The following is a 20,858-nucleotide window of genomic DNA, read 5'->3' on the forward strand; positions in this document are numbered from 1 at the left end:
GCACATGGAACATGGAACATGGCACATGGAACATGGCACATGGAACATGGAACGTGGCACATGGCACATGGAACATGGCACATGGCACATGGCACATGGCACATGGAACATGGCACATGGAACACGGCACATGGAACATGGAACATGGAACATGGCACATGGAACATGGCACATGGCACATGGAACATGGCACATGGCACATGGAACATGGAACATGGCACATGGAACATGGAACATGGAACATGGAACATGGAACATGGCACATGGCACATGGCACATGGCACATGGAACATGGAACATGGAACATGGCACATGGAACATGGCACATGGAACATGGCACATGGCACATGGAACATGGCACATGGAACATGGAACATGGAACATGGCACATGGAACATGGCACATGGCACATGGAACATGGCACATGGAACATGGAACATGGAACATGGCACATGGAACATGGCACATGGCACATGGCACATGGAACATGGAACATGGAACATGGAACATGGAACATGGCACATGGCACATGGAACATGGAACATGGCACATGGAACATGGCACATGGAACATGGAACGTGGCACATGGAACATGGCACATGGAACATGGAACATGGAACATGGAACATGGAACATGGCACATGGAACATGGAACATGGCACATGGAACATGGAACATGGAACATGGAACATGGCACATGGAACATGGAACATGGAACATGGAACATGGAACATGGCACATGGCACATGGAACATGGAACATGGCACATGGAACATGGAACGTGGCACATGGAACATGGCACATGGAACATGGAACATGGAACATGGAACATGGAACATGGAACATGGAACATGGCACATGGAACATGGAACATGGCACATGGAACATGGAACATGGCACATGGAACATGGAACATGGCACATGGAACATGGCACATGGAACATGGCACATGGCACATGGAACATGGAACATGGCACATGGCACATGGCACATGGCACATGGCACATGGAACATGGAACATGGCACATGGAACATGGCACATGGCACATGGAACATGGCACATGGCACATGGAACATGGAACATGGCACATGGAACATGGAACATGGAACATGGAACATGGAACATGGCACATGGCACATGGCACATGGCACATGGAACATGGAACATGGAACATGGCACATGGAACATGGCACATGGAACAAGGCACATGGAACATGGCACATGGCACATGGCACATGGAACATGGAACATGGCACATGGCACATGGAACATGGAACATGGAACATGGCACATGGAACATGGAACAAGGCACATGGAACATGGAACATGGCACATGGAACATGGCACATGGAACATGGAACATGGCACATGGAACATGGAACATGGAACATGGAACATGGAAAATGGCACATGGCACATGGAACATGGCACATGGAACATGGCACATGGAACATGGCACATGGAACATGGCACATGGAACATGGCACATGGAACATGGAACATGGAACATGGAACATGGCACATGGCACATGGAACATGGCACATGGAACATGGCACATGGCACATGGCACATGGCACATGGAACATGGCACATGGAACATGGCACATGGAACATGGAACATGGCACATGGAACATGGCACATGGAACATGGCACATGGAACATGGCACATGGAACATGGCACATGGAACATGGAACATGGAACATGGAACATGGAACATGGAACATGGAACGTGGCACATGGAACATGGAACATGGAACATGGCACATGGAACATGGAACATGGCACATGGAACATGGAACATGGCACATGGCACATGGAACATGACACATGGAACATGGAACATGGCACATGGCACATGGAACATGGAACATGGAACATGGCACATGGCACATGGCACATGGAACATGGAACATGGAACATGGCACATGGAACATGGAACATGGCACATGGAACATGGAACATGGAACATGGAACATGGCACATGGCACATGGCACATGGAACATGGCACATGGCACATGGCACATGGAACATGGCACATGGAACATGGCACATGGAACATGGAACATGGAACATGGAACATGGAACATGGCACATGGAACATGGAACATGGCACATGGCACATGGCACATGGAACATGGCACATGGAACATGGCACATGGAACATGGAACATGGCACATGGAACATGGCACATGGCACATGGAACATGGCACATGGAACATGGCACATGGCACATGGAACATGGCACATGGAACATGGAACATGGAACATGGAACATGGAACATGGAACATGGAACATGGAACATGGAACATGGAACATGGCACATGGCACATGGAACATGGAACATGGCACATGGAACATGGCACATGGCACATGGCACATGGAACATGGCACATGGCACATGGAACATGGCACATGGAACATGGAACATGGCACATGGAACATGGCATATGGAACATGGCACATGGAACATGGAACATGGAACATGGCACATGGAACATGGAACAAGGCACATGGAACATGGAACATGGCACATGGAACATGGCACATGGAACATGGAACATGGAACATGGCACATGGAACATGGATCATGGAACATGGAACATGGAACATGGAACATGGCACATGGCACATGGAACATGGCACATGGAACATGGAACATGGAACATGGCACATGGCACATGGAACATGGCACATGGAACATGGCACATGGAACATGGCACATGGAACATGGCACATGGAACATGGCACATGGAACATGGAACATGGCACATGGCACATGGAACATGGCACATGGAACATGGCACATGGCACATGGCACATGGAACATGGCACATGGAACATGGAACATGGCACATGGAACATGGCACATGGAACATGGCACATGGAACATGGAACATGGAACATGGCACATGGAACATGGAACATGGAACATGGAACATGGAACGTGGCACATGGAACATGGAACATGGAACATGGCACATGGAACATGGAACATGGCACATGGAACATGGAACATGGCACATGGCACATAGAACATGGCACATGGAACATGGAACATGGCACATGGAACATGGAACATGGAACATGGCACATGGCACATGGCACATGGAACATGGAACATGGAACATGGCACATGGAACATGGAACATGGCACATGGAACATGGAACATGGAACATGGCACATGGCACATGGCACATGGAACATGGCACATGGAACATGGCACATGGAACATGGAACATGGCACATGGAACATGGCACATGGCACATGGCACATGGAACATGGCACATGGCACATGGCACATGGAACATGGAACATGGAACATGGCACATGGAACATGGAACATGGAACGTGGCACATGGCACATGGCACATGGAACATGGCACATGGAACATGGAACATGGCACATGGAACATGGAACATGGAACATGGAACATGGAACATGGAACATGGAACATGGAACATGGCACATGGAACATGGAACATGGCACATGGAACATGGAACATGGCACATGGAACATGGCACATGGCACATGGCACATGGCACATGGCACATGGAACATGGAACATGGCACATGGAACATGGCACATGGAACATGGCACATGGAACATGGAACATGGAACATGGAACATGGAACATGGAACATGGAACATGGAACATGGCACATGGCACATGGCACATGGAACATGGCACATGGAACATGGCACATGGAACATGGAACATGGAACATGGAACGTGGCACATGGCACATGGCACATGGAACATGGCACATGGAACATGGCACATGGAACATGGAACATGGCACATGGAACATGGAACATGGCACATGGAACATGGAACATGGCACATGGAACATGGCACATGGAACATGGCACATGGCACATGGAACATGGAACATGGCACATGGCACATGGAACATGGCACATGGCACATGGCACATGGCACATGGCACATGGAACATGGAACATGGCACATGGAACATGGAACATGGCACATGGAACATGGAACATGGCACATGGCACATGGAACATGGCACATGGAACATGGCACATGGAACATGGCACATGGCACATGGAACATGGAACATGGCACATGGCACATGGAACATGGAACATGGAACATGGAACATGGCACATGGAACATGGAACAAGGCACATGGAACATGGAACATGGCACATGGAACATGGCACATGGAACATGGAACATGGCACATGGAACATGGAACATGGAACATGGAACATGGAACATGGCACATGGCACATGGAACATGGCACATGGAACATGGCACATGGAACATGGCACATGGAACATGGCACATGGAACATGGCACATGGAACATGGCACATGGCACATGGAACATGGAACATGGAACATGGCACATGGCACATGGCACATGGAACATGGAACATGGAACATGGCACATGGAACATGGAACATGGCACATGGAACATGGAACATGGAACATGGAACATGGCACATGGCACATGGCACATGGAACATGGCACATGGAACATGGCACATGGAACATGGAACATGGAACATGGAACATGGAACATGGCACATGGAACATGGAACATGGCACATGGCACATGGCACATGGAACATGGCACATGGAACATGGCACATGGAACATGGCACATGGAACATGGAACATGGCACATGGAACATGGCACATGGCACATGGAACATGGCACATGGAACATGGCACATGGCACATGGAACATGGCACATGGAACATGGAACATGGAACATGGAACATGGAACATGGAACATGGAACATGGAACATGGAACATGGAACATGGAACATGGAACATGGAACATGGAACATGGAACATGGAACATGGAACATGGAACATGGCACATGGCACATGGAACATGGAACATGGCACATGGAACATGGCACATGGCACATGGCACATGGAACATGGAACATGGCACATGGAACATGGCACATGGAACATGGAACATGGCACATGGAACATGGCATATGGAACATGGCACATGGAACATGGCACATGGAACATGGCACATGGAACATGGAACATGGAACATGGAACATGGAACATGGAACATGGCACATGGCACATGGCACATGGAACATGGCACATGGAACATGGCACATGGAACATGGCACATGGGACATGGAACATGGCACATGGAACATGGCACATGGAACATGGCACATGGCACATGGCACATGGAACATGGCACATGGAACATGGAACATGGAACATGGCACATGGCACATGGAACATGGCACATGGAACATGGAACATGGAACATGGAACATGGAACATGGAACATGGCACATGGCACATGGCACATGGAACATGGCACATGGAACATGGAACATGGAACATGGCACATGGCACATGGAACATGGCACATGGAACATGGCACATGGAACATGGCACATGGAACATGGCACATGGAACATGGCACATGGAACATGGAACATGGAACATGGAACATGGAACATGGCACATGGCACATGGAACATGGCACATGGAACATGGCACATGGCACATGGCACATGGAACATGGCACATGGAACATGGCACATGGAACATGGAACATGGCACATGGAACATGGCACATGGAACATGGCACATGGAACATGGAACATGGAACATGGCACATGGAACATGGATCATGGCACATGGAACATGGAACATGGCACATGGAACATGGCACATGGCACATGGAACATGGAACATGGCACATGGCACATGGAACATGGAACATGGCACATGGCACATGGCACATGGCACATGGAACATGGCACATGGAACATGGCACATGGAACATGGAACATGGAACATGGAACATGGAACATGGCACATGGAACATGGAACATGGCACATGGCACATGGCACATGGCACATGGCACATGGAACATGGCACATGGAACATAGAACATGGCACATGGAACATGGCACATGGAACATGGCACATGGAACATGGCACATGGGACATGGAACATGGCACATGGAACATGGCACATGGAACACGGCACATGGAACAAGGCACATGGAACATGGAACATGGCACATGGAACATGGCACATGGAACATGGAACATGGCACATGGAACATGGAACATGGAACATGGAACATGGCACATGGCACATGGAACATGGCACATGGAACATGGCACATGGAACATGGCACATGGAACATGGCACATGGAACATGGCACATGGAACATGGCACATGGAACATGGAACATGGAACATGGAACATGGAACATGGCACATGGCACATGGAACATGGCACATGGAACATGGCACATGGCACATGGCACATGGAACATGGCACATGGAACATGGCACATGGAACATGGAACATGGCACATGGAACATGGCACATGGAACATGGAACATGGCACATGGCACATGGAACATGGAACATGGAACATGGCACATGGAACATGGCACATGGCACATGGAACATGGAACATGGAACATGGAACATGGCACATGGAACATGGCACATGGAACATGGCACATGGCACATGGAACATGGCACATGGAACATGGCACATGGAACACGGCACATGGAACATGGAACATGGAACATGGAACATGGCACATGGAACATGGCACATGGAACATGGCACATGGCACATGGAACATGGAACATGGAACATGGAACATGGAACATGGAACATGGAACATGGAACATGGCACATGGAACATGGCACATGGCACATGGAACATGGCACATGGCACATGGAACATGGAACATGGAACATGGCACATGGAACATGGCACATGGAACATGGCACATGGCACATGGAACATGGAACATGGAACATGGAACATGGAACATGGCACATGGAACATGGCACATGGAACATGGCACATGGCACATGGAACATGGCACATGGAACACGGCACATGGAACATGGAACATGGAACATGGAACATGGCACATGGAACATGGCACATGGAACATGGAACATGGAACATGGAACATGGAACATGGCACATGGAACATGGAACATGGAACATGGAACATGGCACATGGAACATGGCACATGGAACATGGAACATGGAACATGGAACATGGCACATGGCACATGGCACATGGAACATGGCACATGGGACATGGAACATGGCACATGGAACATGGCACATGGAACATGGCACATGGCACATGGCACATGGCACATGGAACATGGCACATGGAACATGGAACATGGCACATGGCACATGGAACATGGCACATGGAACACGGCACATGGAACATGGAACATGGAACATGGAACATGGCACATGGCACATGGCACATGGCACATGGAACATGGCACATGGAACATGGCACATGGAACATGGAACATGGCACATGGAACATGGCACATGGAACATGGCACATGGAACATGGAACATGGAACATGGCACATGGAACATGGATCATGGCACATGGAACATGGAACATGGCACATGGAACATGGCACATGGCACATGGAACATGGAACATGGCACATGGCACATGGAACATGGAACATGGCACATGGCACATGGCACATGGAACATGGCACATGGAACATGGCACATGGAACATGGAACATGGAACATGGAACATGGAACATGGCACATGGAACATGGAACATGGCACATGGCACATGGCACATGGCACATGGCACATGGAACATGGCACATGGAACATAGAACATGGCACATGGAACATGGCACATGGAACATGGCACATGGAACATGGCACATGGGACATGGAACATGGCACATGGAACATGGCACATGGAACACGGCACATGGAACAAGGCACATGGAACATGGAACATGGCACATGGAACATGGCACATGGAACATGGAACATGGCACATGGAACATGGAACATGGAACATGGAACATGGCACATGGCACATGGAACATGGCACATGGAACATGGCACATGGAACATGGCACATGGAACATGGCACATGGAACATGGCACATGGAACATGGCACATGGAACATGGAACATGGAACATGGAACATGGAACATGGCACATGGCACATGGAACATGGCACATGGAACATGGCACATGGCACATGGCACATGGAACATGGCACATGGAACATGGCACATGGAACATGGAACATGGCACATGGAACATGGCACATGGAACATGGAACATGGCACATGGCACATGGAACATGGAACATGGAACATGGCACATGGAACATGGCACATGGCACATGGAACATGGAACATGGAACATGGAACATGGCACATGGAACATGGCACATGGAACATGGCACATGGCACATGGAACATGGCACATGGAACATGGCACATGGAACACGGCACATGGAACATGGAACATGGAACATGGAACATGGCACATGGAACATGGCACATGGAACATGGCACATGGCACATGGAACATGGCACATGGAACACGGCACATGGAACATGGAACATGGAACATGGAACATGGCACATGGAACATGGCACATGGAACATGGAACATGGAACATGGAACATGGCACATGGCACATGGCACATGGAACATGGCACATGGGACATGGAACATGGCACATGGAACATGGCACATGGAACATGGCACATGGCACATGGCACATGGCACATGGAACATGGCACATGGAACATGGAACATGGCACATGGCACATGGAACATGGCACATGGAACACGGCACATGGAACATGGAACATGGAACATGGAACATGGCACATGGCACATGGCACATGGCACATGGAACATGGCACATGGAACATGGAACATGGCACATGGAACATGGCACATGGAACATGGCACATGGAACATGGAACATGGAACATGGAACATGGAACATGGAACATGGAACATGGAACATGGAACATGGAACATGGAACATGGCACATGGCACATGGAACATGGCACATGGAACATGGCACATGGAACATGGCACATGGAACATGGCACATGGAACATGGCACATGGAACATGGCACATGGAACATGGAACATGGAACATGGAACATGGAACATGGCACATGGCACATGGAACATGGCACATGGAACATGGCACATGGCACATGGCACATGGAACATGGCACATGGAACATGGCACATGGAACATGGAACATGGCACATGGAACATGGCACATGGAACATGGAACATGGCACATGGCACATGGAACATGGAACATGGAACATGGCACATGGAACATGGCACATGGCACATGGAACATGGAACATGGAACATGGAACATGGAACATGGCACATGGAACATGGCACATGGAACATGGCACATGGCACATGGAACATGGCACATGGAACATGGCACATGGAACACGGCACATGGAACATGGAACATGGAACATGGAACATGGCACATGGAACATGGCACATGGAACATGGCACATGGCACATGGAACATGGAACATGGAACATGGAACATGGAACATGGAACATGGAACATGGAACATGGAACATGGCACATGGAACATGGCACATGGCACATGGAACATGGCACATGGCACATGGAACATGGAACATGGAACATGGCACATGGAACATGGCACATGGAACATGGCACATGGCACATGGAACATGGAACATGGAACATGGAACATGGAACATGGCACATGGAACATGGCACATGGAACATGGCACATGGCACATGGAACATGGCACATGGAACACGGCACATGGAACATGGAACATGGAACATGGAACATGGCACATGGAACATGGCACATGGAACATGGAACATGGAACATGGAACATGGCACATGGCACATGGCACATGGAACATGGCACATGGAACATGGAACATGGCACATGGCACATGGAACATGGAACATGGAACATGGCACATGGAACATGGAACATGGCACATGGAACATGGAACATGGCACATGGAACATGGCACATGGCACATGGAACATGGAACATGGAACATGGCACATGGAACATGGCACATGGAACATGGCACATGGCACATGGAACATGGCACATGGAACACGGCACATGGAACATGGCACATGGAACATGGCACATGGAACATGGCACATGGCACATGGAACATGGCACATGGAACATGGCACATGGAACACGGCACATGGAACATGGAACATGGAACATGGAACATGGCACATGGAACATGGCACATGGAACATGGCACATGGCACATGGAACATGGAACATGGAACATGGAACATGGAACATGGAACATGGAACATGGAACATGGAACATGGAACATGGCACATGGAACATGGCACATGGCACATGGAACATGGCACATGGCACATGGAACATGGAACATGGAACATGGCACATGGAACATGGCACATGGAACATGGCACATGGCACATGGAACATGGAACATGGAACATGGAACATGGAACATGGCACATGGAACATGGCACATGGCACATGGAACATGGCACATGGCACATGGAACATGGCACATGGAACACGGCACATGGAACATGGAACATGGAACATGGAACATGGCACATGGAACATGGCACATGGAACATGGAACATGGAACATGGAACATGGCACATGGCACATGGCACATGGAACATGGCACATGGAACATGGAACATGGCACATGGCACATGGAACATGGAACATGGAACATGGCACATGGAACATGGAACATGGCACATGGAACATGGAACATGGCACATGGAACATGGCACATGGCACATGGAACATGGAACATGGAACATGGCACATGGAACATGGCACATGGAACATGGCACATGGCACATGGAACATGGCACATGGAACACGGCACATGGAACATGGCACATGGAACATGGCACATGGAACATGGCACATGGAACATGGCACATGGAACATGGCACATGGAACATGGCACATGGAACATGGAACATGGAACATGGCACATGGCACATGGAACATGGCACATGGAACATGGCACATGGAACATGGCACATGGAACATGGAACATGGCACATGGCACATGGAACATGGAACATGGCACATGGCACATGGAACATGGCACATGGAACATGGCACATGGCACATGGAACATGGCACATGGAACACGGCACATGGAACATGGAACATGGAACATGGAACATGGCACATGGCACATGGCACATGGCACATGGAACATGGCACATGGAACATGGAACATGGCACATGGAACATGGCACATGGAACATGGCACATGGAACATGGAACATGGAACATGGAACATGGAACATGGAACATGGAACATGGAACATGGCACATGGAACATGGAACATGGAACATGGAACATGGAACATGGCACATGGCACATGGAACATGGCACATGGAACATGGAACATGGCACATGGAACATGGCACATGGAACATAGAACATGGCACATGGCACATGGAACATGGCACATGGGACATGGAACATGGCACATGGAACATGGCACATGGAACATGGAACATGGAACATGGAACATGGAACATGGCACATGGAACATGGAACATGGAACATGGCACATGGAACATGGAACATGGAACATGGCACATGGCACATGGCACATGGCACATGGCACATGGCACATGGAACATGGAACATGGAACATGGAACAAAGTACAAAAAAATACAAAATTGCTATAACATTATAGGTGGAGGCTCTACAATTTTCAATTCGTATTTATTATTAGGTTGCATTTCAATATGGGCACTTCCAAAATGTCGCTCGGGACATTTGCACACCTTTAAAGTTGAAAAAAAAATGTAAAACAATGGATTTTAATTTTAATTATGGGCTTTTCTTTTCACTCTTCCCAAGCTCTATTTTTGGAAAAAATCTTGATTTTGTACCACTTTTAGTTTTTAAGATATCGGTAAAAAACTGCCGTATTCGCTCGGGACAAAAATAGAAGTGGATTTCGGGGAAGTTCATACACCACCAGAAATTAGCGAATTCTGATGGAATATTTGAATGCGTTTTTTTTAGAAGTGCCCATATGTAATTTACGAATTACATACATATTTATAAATGTTGTATTATACCCGTTACTCGTAGAGTAAAAGGGTATATTAGATTCGTGCAAAAGTATGTAACAGGTAGAAGGAATCGTTTCCGACCCTATAAACTATATATATTCTTGATCAGGATCACTAGCCGAGTCGATCTAGCCATGTCCGTCTGTCCGTCTGTCTGTCCGTCTGTCTGTCTGTCCGTCTGTCTGTCCGTCTGTCTGTATGAACGCTGAGATCTCGGAAACTATAAAAGCTAGAAGATTGACATTTTGCATGCAGATTCTAGGAGTTCCTACGCTGCGCAAGTTTGATTTAAAAGGGTGCCACGCCCCCTCTAACGCCCACAATCGCTAATATACGATTTTAGAAATTTCAATATTTCGGAAAACTAAAAATGCAGTTTTATTGTGTTTATGAATACCTATGGAAATGTAGAAGAAATTGTTTAAATCGGACCATTCGTTGAAAAGTTACGGCGGATCAAAGTCCCTTTGACTGAGTAACGGGTATCTGATAGTCGGGGCACCCGACTATAGCGTTCTCTCTTGTTTTTCTCTTTTTTTTATTTATTTATTTCTTGATTCATTTCATCCCTCCATGAAATTCAAATAGTTAACATTGCGCACAACAGCACTCGGCTAACATAACAGCACATTTTCGTAACATAACGTAACGTAACACACAATGCTAACGTAAGTAAAACAGCTGTTTGCCATTGTTGTGATTAATTTTCATTGAAGAAATTCCGATTTTGTTTATAAATATCTACTAAAAGGACAAAAAATGCGGCGACGCGTGGGCCTAGGAGCCATTCAGCAGCAGAAACTGGCTGCGGAAAAGTACAAGGACAAGGGCACCGACCTGCAGGAAAACCAACTCGAGCAGATGACCAAGCAAATGGAGGTTTTCCGCGTGAAACTCGAGGAGTTCGCGATGAAGCACAAGGAGGACATCCGCAAGAACGCGCAGTTTCGCAAACAGTTTCAGGAAATGTGCGCCGCCATTGGCGTCGATCCTCTGGCCACCGGCAAGGGATTCTGGAGCGTGCTGGGCATGGGCGACTTCTACTACGAACTGGGCGTCCAGGTGGTGGAGGTCTGCCTGGCGGCCAATCACAAGACCGGCGGCCTCATGGAACTGGACGAGCTGCGAAGACGTCTAATCGCCGCCAGGGGCCAGAGTTCGGTCCACCAGGAGATCACCAAGGAGGACATCCTCATGGCCGCCAAGAAACTGACCATCTTTGGCAATGGGTAAGGGTTTTTCCACTATTTCTAAGTGAGTCATAATGGTGGAGTAAAGTATGGGTTATTATTTTCAATTACTTTGCATTATGATCAGGAACCTTAAATATGATTAAGCACTCTATCAGCATATTTCGAAAACAAATACTATATTAAATTTCATAAAAAAAATGCATACAAATTATTTGAATTTACTAAAAAAATTAATATATTTCCCAGCAATAAACAATAAACTTTTCCTTATTATAATTAAATCATCTAAAGATCATTTTTTAATTAAATATGGAAACTTTTATTTTGTAAGGCCTACCTGTTTATTGATTCTAATGTGATTGATTTTTGATCGACTTTATAGTTATTATTAAATTATGTTCTAATTGTTTTCCAAATTCGCTGATTTTTAACGTTTTTAACTTAAAAGCATATTAGTCTTTTTAAAATAATAGACTGCAATAACTGTTATTTACGGTCCCTGGATTTTTTTTCGGTTTAATATCTTTTTATTGAAACGTAAATCATATCATTTCCAAACTAAACTTACAGCTTTGTGGTGCACAAACTGGGCAAGGGCAAATATATAGTTCAGTCCATTCCCGGAGAGCTGAGCATGGAGGAGACCAACATACTGAATGCAGCATCCAACACGGAACAAGGATGTGTTACGCAAAGTCAGCTGATAAAGGATTTAGGGTATTTCTTCCTTACTTATAAATCCATTTCAGCATTAACCTAATTTCTCTATCTTTTCTCCCTAGTTGGACCGAATTCCGTGCTCAGCAGTCACTGGACAAGGTGCTCGGCGAGGGTCTCTGCTGGATCGACAAGCAGGCGGAGGATGAGCCCGCCTACTGGTTCCCCAGTTTGTTTCCCGGTCGCAATGCACAGACCACAGTCACCTCGTAGCGATCTCATAAAAGTAATTTAATATGTTCAATAGTAATCATAAAATATATCTTTGTACAACTGTAAAATCAGCGTTAAGGTCTACAAAGGCTGCCTGGTACCGTCACCGGCGGCACCGCTCTTCAGCAACTCGTTGTCCGCCAGCAGCTCGGAGTTCTCCTTTCTCAGCTGGTAAATAACAGATTCGAAGCGCTGCGTTATGTCGTCCATTGCTACCCGGTAGCTGGACTTCATCTGCTTGTGGGCCAGTAGGTAGCGCTCCATTTGAGACTCGTAGTGCTGTTTCCTGCAAGAGTAAACAAAGTTTTTAAACGGTTTTCATTGGTATTTACCTTAGAGCTGTACACACTATCAGTCAACATACTTTATTTTGTATATTAAAGCTTCCTAAATTGTATTTTATTTTAAAAAGTAATCAACTGTTAAACTTATATACTCACATCTTGCTATCTTGATCATCTTCACAGTGCACTTCGTTGAGGGATCGCTCCAGCTCGGTGAGTCGCCTGCAAGTGACCTCCACCTCGGCTTCCAGCTTATCGTTCTGCTTCAGCACCTCCTTGTATTTGTGCTCCAGGCGATTGTTCCGCGTCTCCAGCAGATGGACCACCGACTTGTGTTCGGCAGACTGCTTTTTAAGCTGAAATGAGAGGACATATAAGCAGAAAATAATATAACCATTTATATCCCACCTTCTCCTTGATGGTGGCAATAAAATTGTCCTTCTGCTTAAGCCTGTTCTTCAGCTGGGCCACTTCGGTGTCCACGCGTGTGGAAGCCTCCTCCATGATGGTGCCAATATTGGTGGCCAGCTGAGTGACCTCCTCCTTGTAGGCCTCGGCCAGTTTTTTGGCCTCCATTTTCTCCCTGGTCGCCTCTTCGCTGAGTGTAATGGCCTCCTCGACCTTTCGCATGGCCGTAGTTTCCCGCCTCGTGCTCTCCATTAGCAAGTTGTGGGTGTGGCTCAGCGAGAGCTCGTACTCCTTTAGCTGCTTCTGCAGGCTAGACACCTTGACCTGATCCTGGTCCAGATCCCTCAATTGGGATTGCAATTGCTGCACTTGCTCTCCCGAACTCTGCTTGTGCTCGTGCAACGTCCTTATGGTCTCCGCTTGCGTACGCAGCTCCTCCTGCTGGGCAATCACCTTGGACTCCAGCATTTTTATGGCCTTTGAGTACCGCTGGATAATCTAAAAGAATAATCCGAAAAATTTGTTTAGTGTAATTTAGGATTTTTTGGTTGTTTTCTGGTCCCCAAGATAAACGATAAAGTCAAAGCTTACTAAAAATTATTATTTTGGTGGTGCTACAGAATTAAGATGAGCGTTTGCCACAAAAACCGCTCAGCGCTGAATTCGCGAATAATTTATATTAATGTACATTAGGATTCAGCGCGAATTCAGCACTTTTAATATAAAAGTAAAAAATAAAATTGTGTGTAAATTAGCTTTCGAAAGTTATTGAGCAATAAAGATCGAAAAACGTTTTTGCTTAAAAAAATCATACGAAATTCAATTAAGTCAAGAATGTAAAGTAAAATATAATTCGGCAAATATTCATTATAATTTTGCAAACACATTTCACGGCTGCCAGGACATCGCATTTGCAATCTTTTTTAATTTAAATCCATGTATTTAAAAAAAAACCTAAACACTAAGTAGTGCCATTTCTATGTGGTGAAACTGGAATTTAAATAATGCCAATGAAAACAACGAAAGATTCTCACAAAATATAATATGATATGCTACCCGAATTTGGGTAATTTATTGTATAATAAGGACTAAAATTTGTAGGATGAGAGTTGGAAGAGATAATGAGAAAATGGATGGCCAATATCTTTTACAGGGATATCATTGGGACCAAGTTTCTGAATATGTATCGCAATCGGATCCTAGAACTGCTTCAATGCCGATTGAAACTGCGGGGATTTTGGCTAGATTCCTTAGTGGCGTTTCTGTTTCCGTTTCCGAATCAGCTTTAGCTTTGTCATCCGTTTCCGGTTCGATTCCTGGTTTGGTTTCAGGATTTATTTCAGGTTCCTCTAGCGGTTCCGTTTCAAGTATGAGTTCTGGCGGCAGACCTATTTGAGTGATGACTGTCTGTTCGGCCACCTTTCTCACCGCCTCCTTGACCGAATTTATGACCGCCTCTTTCATTGTTTCTAGTACATCTTTGGCTATCGGAATTTGCAAATTCAGTATAGACTCATGTAAAGGTTCGTTAGTTACTCCTCGGCTTGATCCTGCTTTCACACAGGATCTTGAAGATTTTTCTGGGGACTCGGTTTTTCTTTGTTTCGGGTTTTTAATAGTTAGTTGATGGTCAAATACCTTGCCTTCTCCTCCTAAGCCTCTCTTCGTCGTCTTTTTTTCAGTAAATTCTTCAAGAGATTCTTCGCATTCGGTTGCAGAAGAACTTTCTTCCGGACAAGTTTCTAGATACTTGTTTATTCGTTTTAATAGCTTTCTTGCTTTGGCTTTTCTTCGCTCTGAAGGAATCAAATATTTTGACAATTTAGTTTGTAGGTTTTTGTTGCATTTGTCATGGTCCTTTTTATAATTTTTTGTTTCTTTAGAAATTACTTCTTGATTAGTTTTAAGACCCTTTTTAAGAAGCTTTTCTTGATCTCTTATGATCGTGTTTATGAGAGAACTATCAAGGGATATATCTCTACTGTCAGAGGAGTAACTTATTTCTTGGCCAGCCTGCATATGTTCCCCCTTTCTCCTTGCTTTTGTCATTTTCCTGGAACCATTTCGCAGAACCTTTATATTCTTCATCGCCTCCTCTTGCCGATAGCTATCCATTTCCAAATATGAAACCTTTGGACTGCCAATCGTGGGAATCGAGAGGGGCTTTCGGTTAAGGGACAGTTTCCCCTGGGCATCACGATAAAGATTCATCTTATTACGCGGCATTTTAGTGCCAGGACCTATGTAGTTATCCAACACATCTCTAGAGGTCCCATTTTCCGGGGAGCACCAAGAAAGATCTTCCTGCACAAATAGCTCCAGACGAATGCCCGGTGCCAAGCCATCTCTGTTCGGATCCGCCACGTTACTCATTAAATCCATGGCCTCTTCATGGCGGAGCATCAGGTAATCCCATTCACCGCACAGGAAGTCCTTGGGATCCTGCGAGACAGCATAGTTTCTAGCTTTCCGGATGACGCTACGCGATTGTATATAGAAGCGATCAAAGGCGGTTATGGTATAGAACATTCGACTGGCGGTCACTGGAGCGACCAACCACATGAGATAGATGGTGTTCTCGGGTCTGTTAGACTCCTCCAGCTCGGCGGCAAGTTCCCTATCGGGCAGCATGGAGCTCCAGGTGGTCTTGCAAAACATCAGGACCAACGTCAAGTGGTTTTCGTAACGACGCAAGTCGTTTAAAAGTCCGCAATTGGAGAAACTCAAGTACCGGCGAGCTGGTCGAGTTTGGGGTCTGCCCTCGGTGCCAGCATATAGCAAAATGGCCAGGGCCTGCGGTACTCCCATCTCAAAGGAATCCGGCTTGAAGGTCAAACGGAATGGCTGATTATCGTAGATGATCGACACCTTTGTCTTGGGATCCTGGCCGTGTCTGTGAAGAAGGTGAGCCAAAAGACCCGAGGGAAATAAAACCTGCTCGCAATTGCCCAGAGGACATTTTCCAGGAGCCCGGGATAATTGACTTAAAATCCGTTTGCGACGAAGCTTCTTCATTTTCTCCTCCTCATCGATTTCCTCCTTCTCGTGTTGCTTTTTCGGCTGGCTTCCCTTTACCTTCCCTTCACTCATGTTTTCAAAATGTTGTAAATTTATACACAAAAATTATCTTTACTTTTCGGTTTTAAAAATATATGAAAAGTAGTATTCAAGACTTGGAAAAAGTACGTGTTGCTGTGGGCTTCCAAACTAAAACTGAATGGCATTCCGAAAGTCTCTTAATATAATCATTTGTCAACTGACATATTTTACATGGGCCACTTGGGCTTGGGAAAGTTTATATTTCAGCTGAGAAGTCTTCAAAAGTGTCTCCTTATAGTGTTATAAAAGGTATTTGTACCTTGCTAAAAGGTGACAATTTTCTAAGAATTTTATGGTTTCAGCGATCAACGATTTCTGTGGCCCCTTTTCATATTTTGTTTGGATATTAAATTATTAATGACTTTAATACCTGATCATCGCCAGACTGTTGCATCTGGACGCGATAGTTCCTTAGCTCCAGCTCCATGTTCTCGATGGTCCGTTTGGAAAAGTCCTGCATGGTCTGCAAGCTCTTCCGCTCCTTGAGTAGCTCTTCCACCTGCTTTTTGGCCGCGTCCAAAGCATTGTTGGTCAGCAGAAGGCGCTGCTTGAGATCCTGGTAATCACCATTGGCCAGGGTGTTCCGGCACTTAGCCAACTCGCTGTTTAGTCGGCGATTTTCCTCCACCACTCCGTTGACGTGGACGCGCAGATGGGCCTGCTCCTGCCGAAAGTTGCGCAGATCCTGGTTGGTGTCCCGCACCAGGCGCTCCACTCCTTCGGCCACATCCCGCACATTGCTGCTTGATGGGGGATTGGGTTATTTGCTGGCTTCATTACACAAATGTATTATTGCAAGATACCTGGGAAACGCATGCTTGTTTTCCTGATGTGTCATAATTATTTTTGTCTGATATCACATATGTATTTCCGAACTTTCTGGCGTTAGGTAGTCATTATAAAAATACAATTTTATGATTATATTGTGTTATTTTATAAGTACTTAAGTTGGTTTACATTTGTGTTTTTTTGTATCATTGTTCCTTTATAATATTAATAATTTAGTTTATTATTTATTCAGAAATAATATGAAATGTTCCTTTAATCAAGTAAGCTTTGAAGCAGGTCGTGTTTATTTATTTTTGGGTTCTCAGCCATTTTAAAGGAAATTTAATATATTTTTTTCCCGAATCCAATTAAACTGTCGTGCGGTTAGAAGCCCATTTTATTCCACCGGTTCTATGCCACTGGCAGACTTTTGCTGTCCGTTGTCAATCTGTGACCGCCTGCCACCCTTTAAGCAGGTATTTCTTGTAGTAAAAACCCAGGCACGAGTCCTGCCACGGGCGCTGACCCCCGACAAGTGTCCGTTGTCCTGGGCAACGGGGCAGTCAAAACAAATAGTCCAATAATCGGAATATGGTCAACTCTCCGTTTCAGTCGCTCGCCATGCCGCTCTTCAACAAGAAGTTCGAATCGAAGCCCATTCCGGTGCGTCAGGGTCGTTGCAATATTGGACATCCGGTGGCCACCGAGGAGCTGGACGACTTCCGCCAGATTTCCCTGACTCTGGGTAACAAGGAGCTGCGCTTTGCGGACGGCATCTGGATGCATTCGTCCAGAAAGGGCGACGTGGACGACATGCTCAGGCTAAACAAGAAGTTCCGGGCCCTCGAGGAGGAGAACAATATGTGCAACCTTAAGATCGAGGTAATGCTGGATCTCCTGGCGGAGCATGCCACGGAACTTGGTGAATTAAAGCCAAAGGAGAAATAATAAGAAAGAGAAATAAAATATATGTATAAAGTAAATATATATAAATAAATAAACAAGACAAGGAAATTTATTAAATAAAATAAATATACACAAAAGAAAGGAATTATTTTTAAAAGGTTTCCTTAGGATTTCACGTTCTTAGCTTTCTTACAAATAATTACAGTATTCAATCATTAGATTTAAATTTTAGAATTTTTGTACATTTTTGGAATGCAATTAATAACATTAAAATTTAAAATAACATAAACTAGCTTCGGAACATTTTTCTTCGACCCTTCCCTGGTTTCTTTGGCACTTCATTTGTAATGTGTAAAGTGTAAAGTGTAAAATGCTCTTAAACTTTAAAACGTATTCTAGGGTTGATGAGTGCTAGAGGTATCGGCATTATCCTGTTCCCCTTTAGTGTCTGCCATAGCCTCGGAATGGGCCTTCCTGAGCCGGGAGTACTCCGCATCAAATTTGCCCATGAGCTTGTCCATATCCTTCTTGAAGCTGGACATCAGTTTTCCGTGCACCTTTTTAAAAACTTCTGCTTCATGCTTGTGGCGTTGTTTTCTGTAAAAGTTAAAAGCGTCGATTGAATATTACACTTAATAAAAATGTTTGGTCTCACAGATCAGCTAGATTGTTCTCTGTATCGGGACTTGGATCATTGCAAGAACGTTTAGCGTCGGCTTCTAATTTCTTATTGTCCTTCAGAGCATTCTCATATTTATTCTTAAGCTGATATTTGGCCCTGTAAATAAACAAAACAATTTAATTAAACACTATTGAAGATAGATGATTTAGCGTCTCACATTTCAGCTTCATATTCCTCCATACCGAAGTTTGAGTCATCATCAGAGGAACTTTCAATGTCCTCAAGTTGCTTCTCCATTTTTTGAGCTTCCTCGATGTCATCCATCAAGAGACTATCTTGGAGCTTGAACACATTTTTCAATATTTTTTGATTCACCTGGCACGGATTATTAGATAAAACCAGAAATGTTTGGCTTAAAAAGGATCTTACCGGATCTTGCATTGCTATAAGTTCATTTTCACTCTTCTTCATTTCCCTTTTGAATTGGTTACTTTTTGAAGTCGCGGACTTTTTGGCCTTTTCAATAAGTAATTTCATTGCACCAAATTCCATATCGCCCAAGACTCCTTGATTTTGATCCATTTTTATTTCTTTCCCTGAAATCAGACAAATTATTTTCGGAAATTTCTAGATCAACTTCGAGCAAGAGCCAAAAAAGCGATGA

General features: G+C 45.4%; 5 protein-coding genes across 10 annotated transcripts; 2 read left to right on the forward strand and 3 right to left on the reverse strand.

Moving 5' to 3' along the window:
• The first annotated feature begins 12,668 nt into the window (after window positions 1–12,668).
• On the forward strand, window positions 12,669–14,522 carry lsn (vacuolar-sorting protein SNF8). The gene is made up of 3 exons (XM_017152115.3): window positions 12,669–13,213; window positions 13,748–13,894; window positions 13,960–14,522. The coding sequence occupies exons 1-3, from the start codon at window positions 12,744–12,746 to the stop codon at window positions 14,105–14,107; spliced, it is 765 nt and encodes a 254-aa protein (XP_017007604.1). The 5' UTR covers window positions 12,669–12,743; the 3' UTR covers window positions 14,108–14,522.
• On the reverse strand, window positions 14,110–18,784 carry LOC108064537 (golgin subfamily A member 6-like protein 7). Of its 4 annotated transcripts, none has more exons than XM_070217773.1 (6): window positions 18,702–18,784; window positions 18,269–18,638; window positions 14,800–15,297; window positions 14,548–14,747; window positions 14,457–14,494; window positions 14,253–14,393 (listed from the first exon to the last, which is right to left on the reverse strand). In XM_070217773.1, the coding sequence occupies exons 1-5, from the start codon at window positions 18,734–18,736 to the stop codon at window positions 14,485–14,487; spliced, it is 1,113 nt and encodes a 370-aa protein (XP_070073874.1). In that variant the 5' UTR covers window positions 18,737–18,784; the 3' UTR covers window positions 14,253–14,393; window positions 14,457–14,484. The 4 variants fall into 4 exon arrangements, with proteins under 4 accessions (XP_070073872.1, XP_070073875.1, XP_070073874.1 ...); XM_070217772.1 differs by having other exon boundaries at window positions 14,254–14,393; window positions 14,472–14,494; XM_070217771.1 differs by lacking the exon at window positions 14,457–14,494 and having other exon boundaries at window positions 14,110–14,393; window positions 18,702–18,779.
• Window positions 15,827–17,936, reverse strand: boil (boilerman). The gene has a single exon (XM_070217770.1). It carries the CDS (start codon window positions 17,887–17,889, stop codon window positions 15,958–15,960), a length of 1,932 nt encoding a protein of 643 aa, XP_070073871.1. The 5' UTR covers window positions 17,890–17,936; the 3' UTR covers window positions 15,827–15,957.
• A 44-nt stretch (window positions 18,785–18,828) lies between the features above and the next one.
• On the forward strand, window positions 18,829–19,688 carry Cby (beta catenin antagonist chibby). Of its 2 annotated transcripts, none has more exons than XM_070217776.1 (2): window positions 18,829–18,947; window positions 19,279–19,688. In XM_070217776.1, exons 1-2 carry the CDS (start codon window positions 18,927–18,929, stop codon window positions 19,612–19,614), a joined length of 357 nt encoding a protein of 118 aa, XP_070073877.1. In that variant the 5' UTR covers window positions 18,829–18,926; the 3' UTR covers window positions 19,615–19,688. The 2 variants fall into 2 exon arrangements, with proteins under 2 accessions (XP_070073877.1, XP_017007605.2); XM_017152116.3 differs by lacking the exon at window positions 18,829–18,947 and adding an exon at window positions 18,961–19,142 and having other exon boundaries at window positions 19,279–19,678.
• A 118-nt stretch (window positions 19,689–19,806) lies between these two features.
• On the reverse strand, window positions 19,807–20,858 carry LOC108064420 (uncharacterized). Of its 2 annotated transcripts, none has more exons than XM_070217775.1 (4): window positions 20,624–20,858; window positions 20,412–20,536; window positions 20,228–20,350; window positions 19,807–20,169 (listed from the first exon to the last, which is right to left on the reverse strand). In XM_070217775.1, exons 1-4 carry the CDS (start codon window positions 20,774–20,776, stop codon window positions 19,968–19,970), a joined length of 603 nt encoding a protein of 200 aa, XP_070073876.1. In that variant the 5' UTR covers window positions 20,777–20,858; the 3' UTR covers window positions 19,807–19,967. The 2 variants fall into 2 exon arrangements, with proteins under 2 accessions (XP_070073876.1, XP_017007416.2); XM_017151927.3 differs by having other exon boundaries at window positions 20,412–20,569; window positions 20,624–20,856.

The sequence above is a fragment of the Drosophila takahashii genome, chromosome 3R (assembly GCF_030179915.1).
Source record: "Drosophila takahashii strain IR98-3 E-12201 chromosome 3R, DtakHiC1v2, whole genome shotgun sequence".
Taxonomy (NCBI): Eukaryota; Metazoa; Arthropoda; class Insecta; order Diptera; family Drosophilidae; genus Drosophila; species Drosophila takahashii.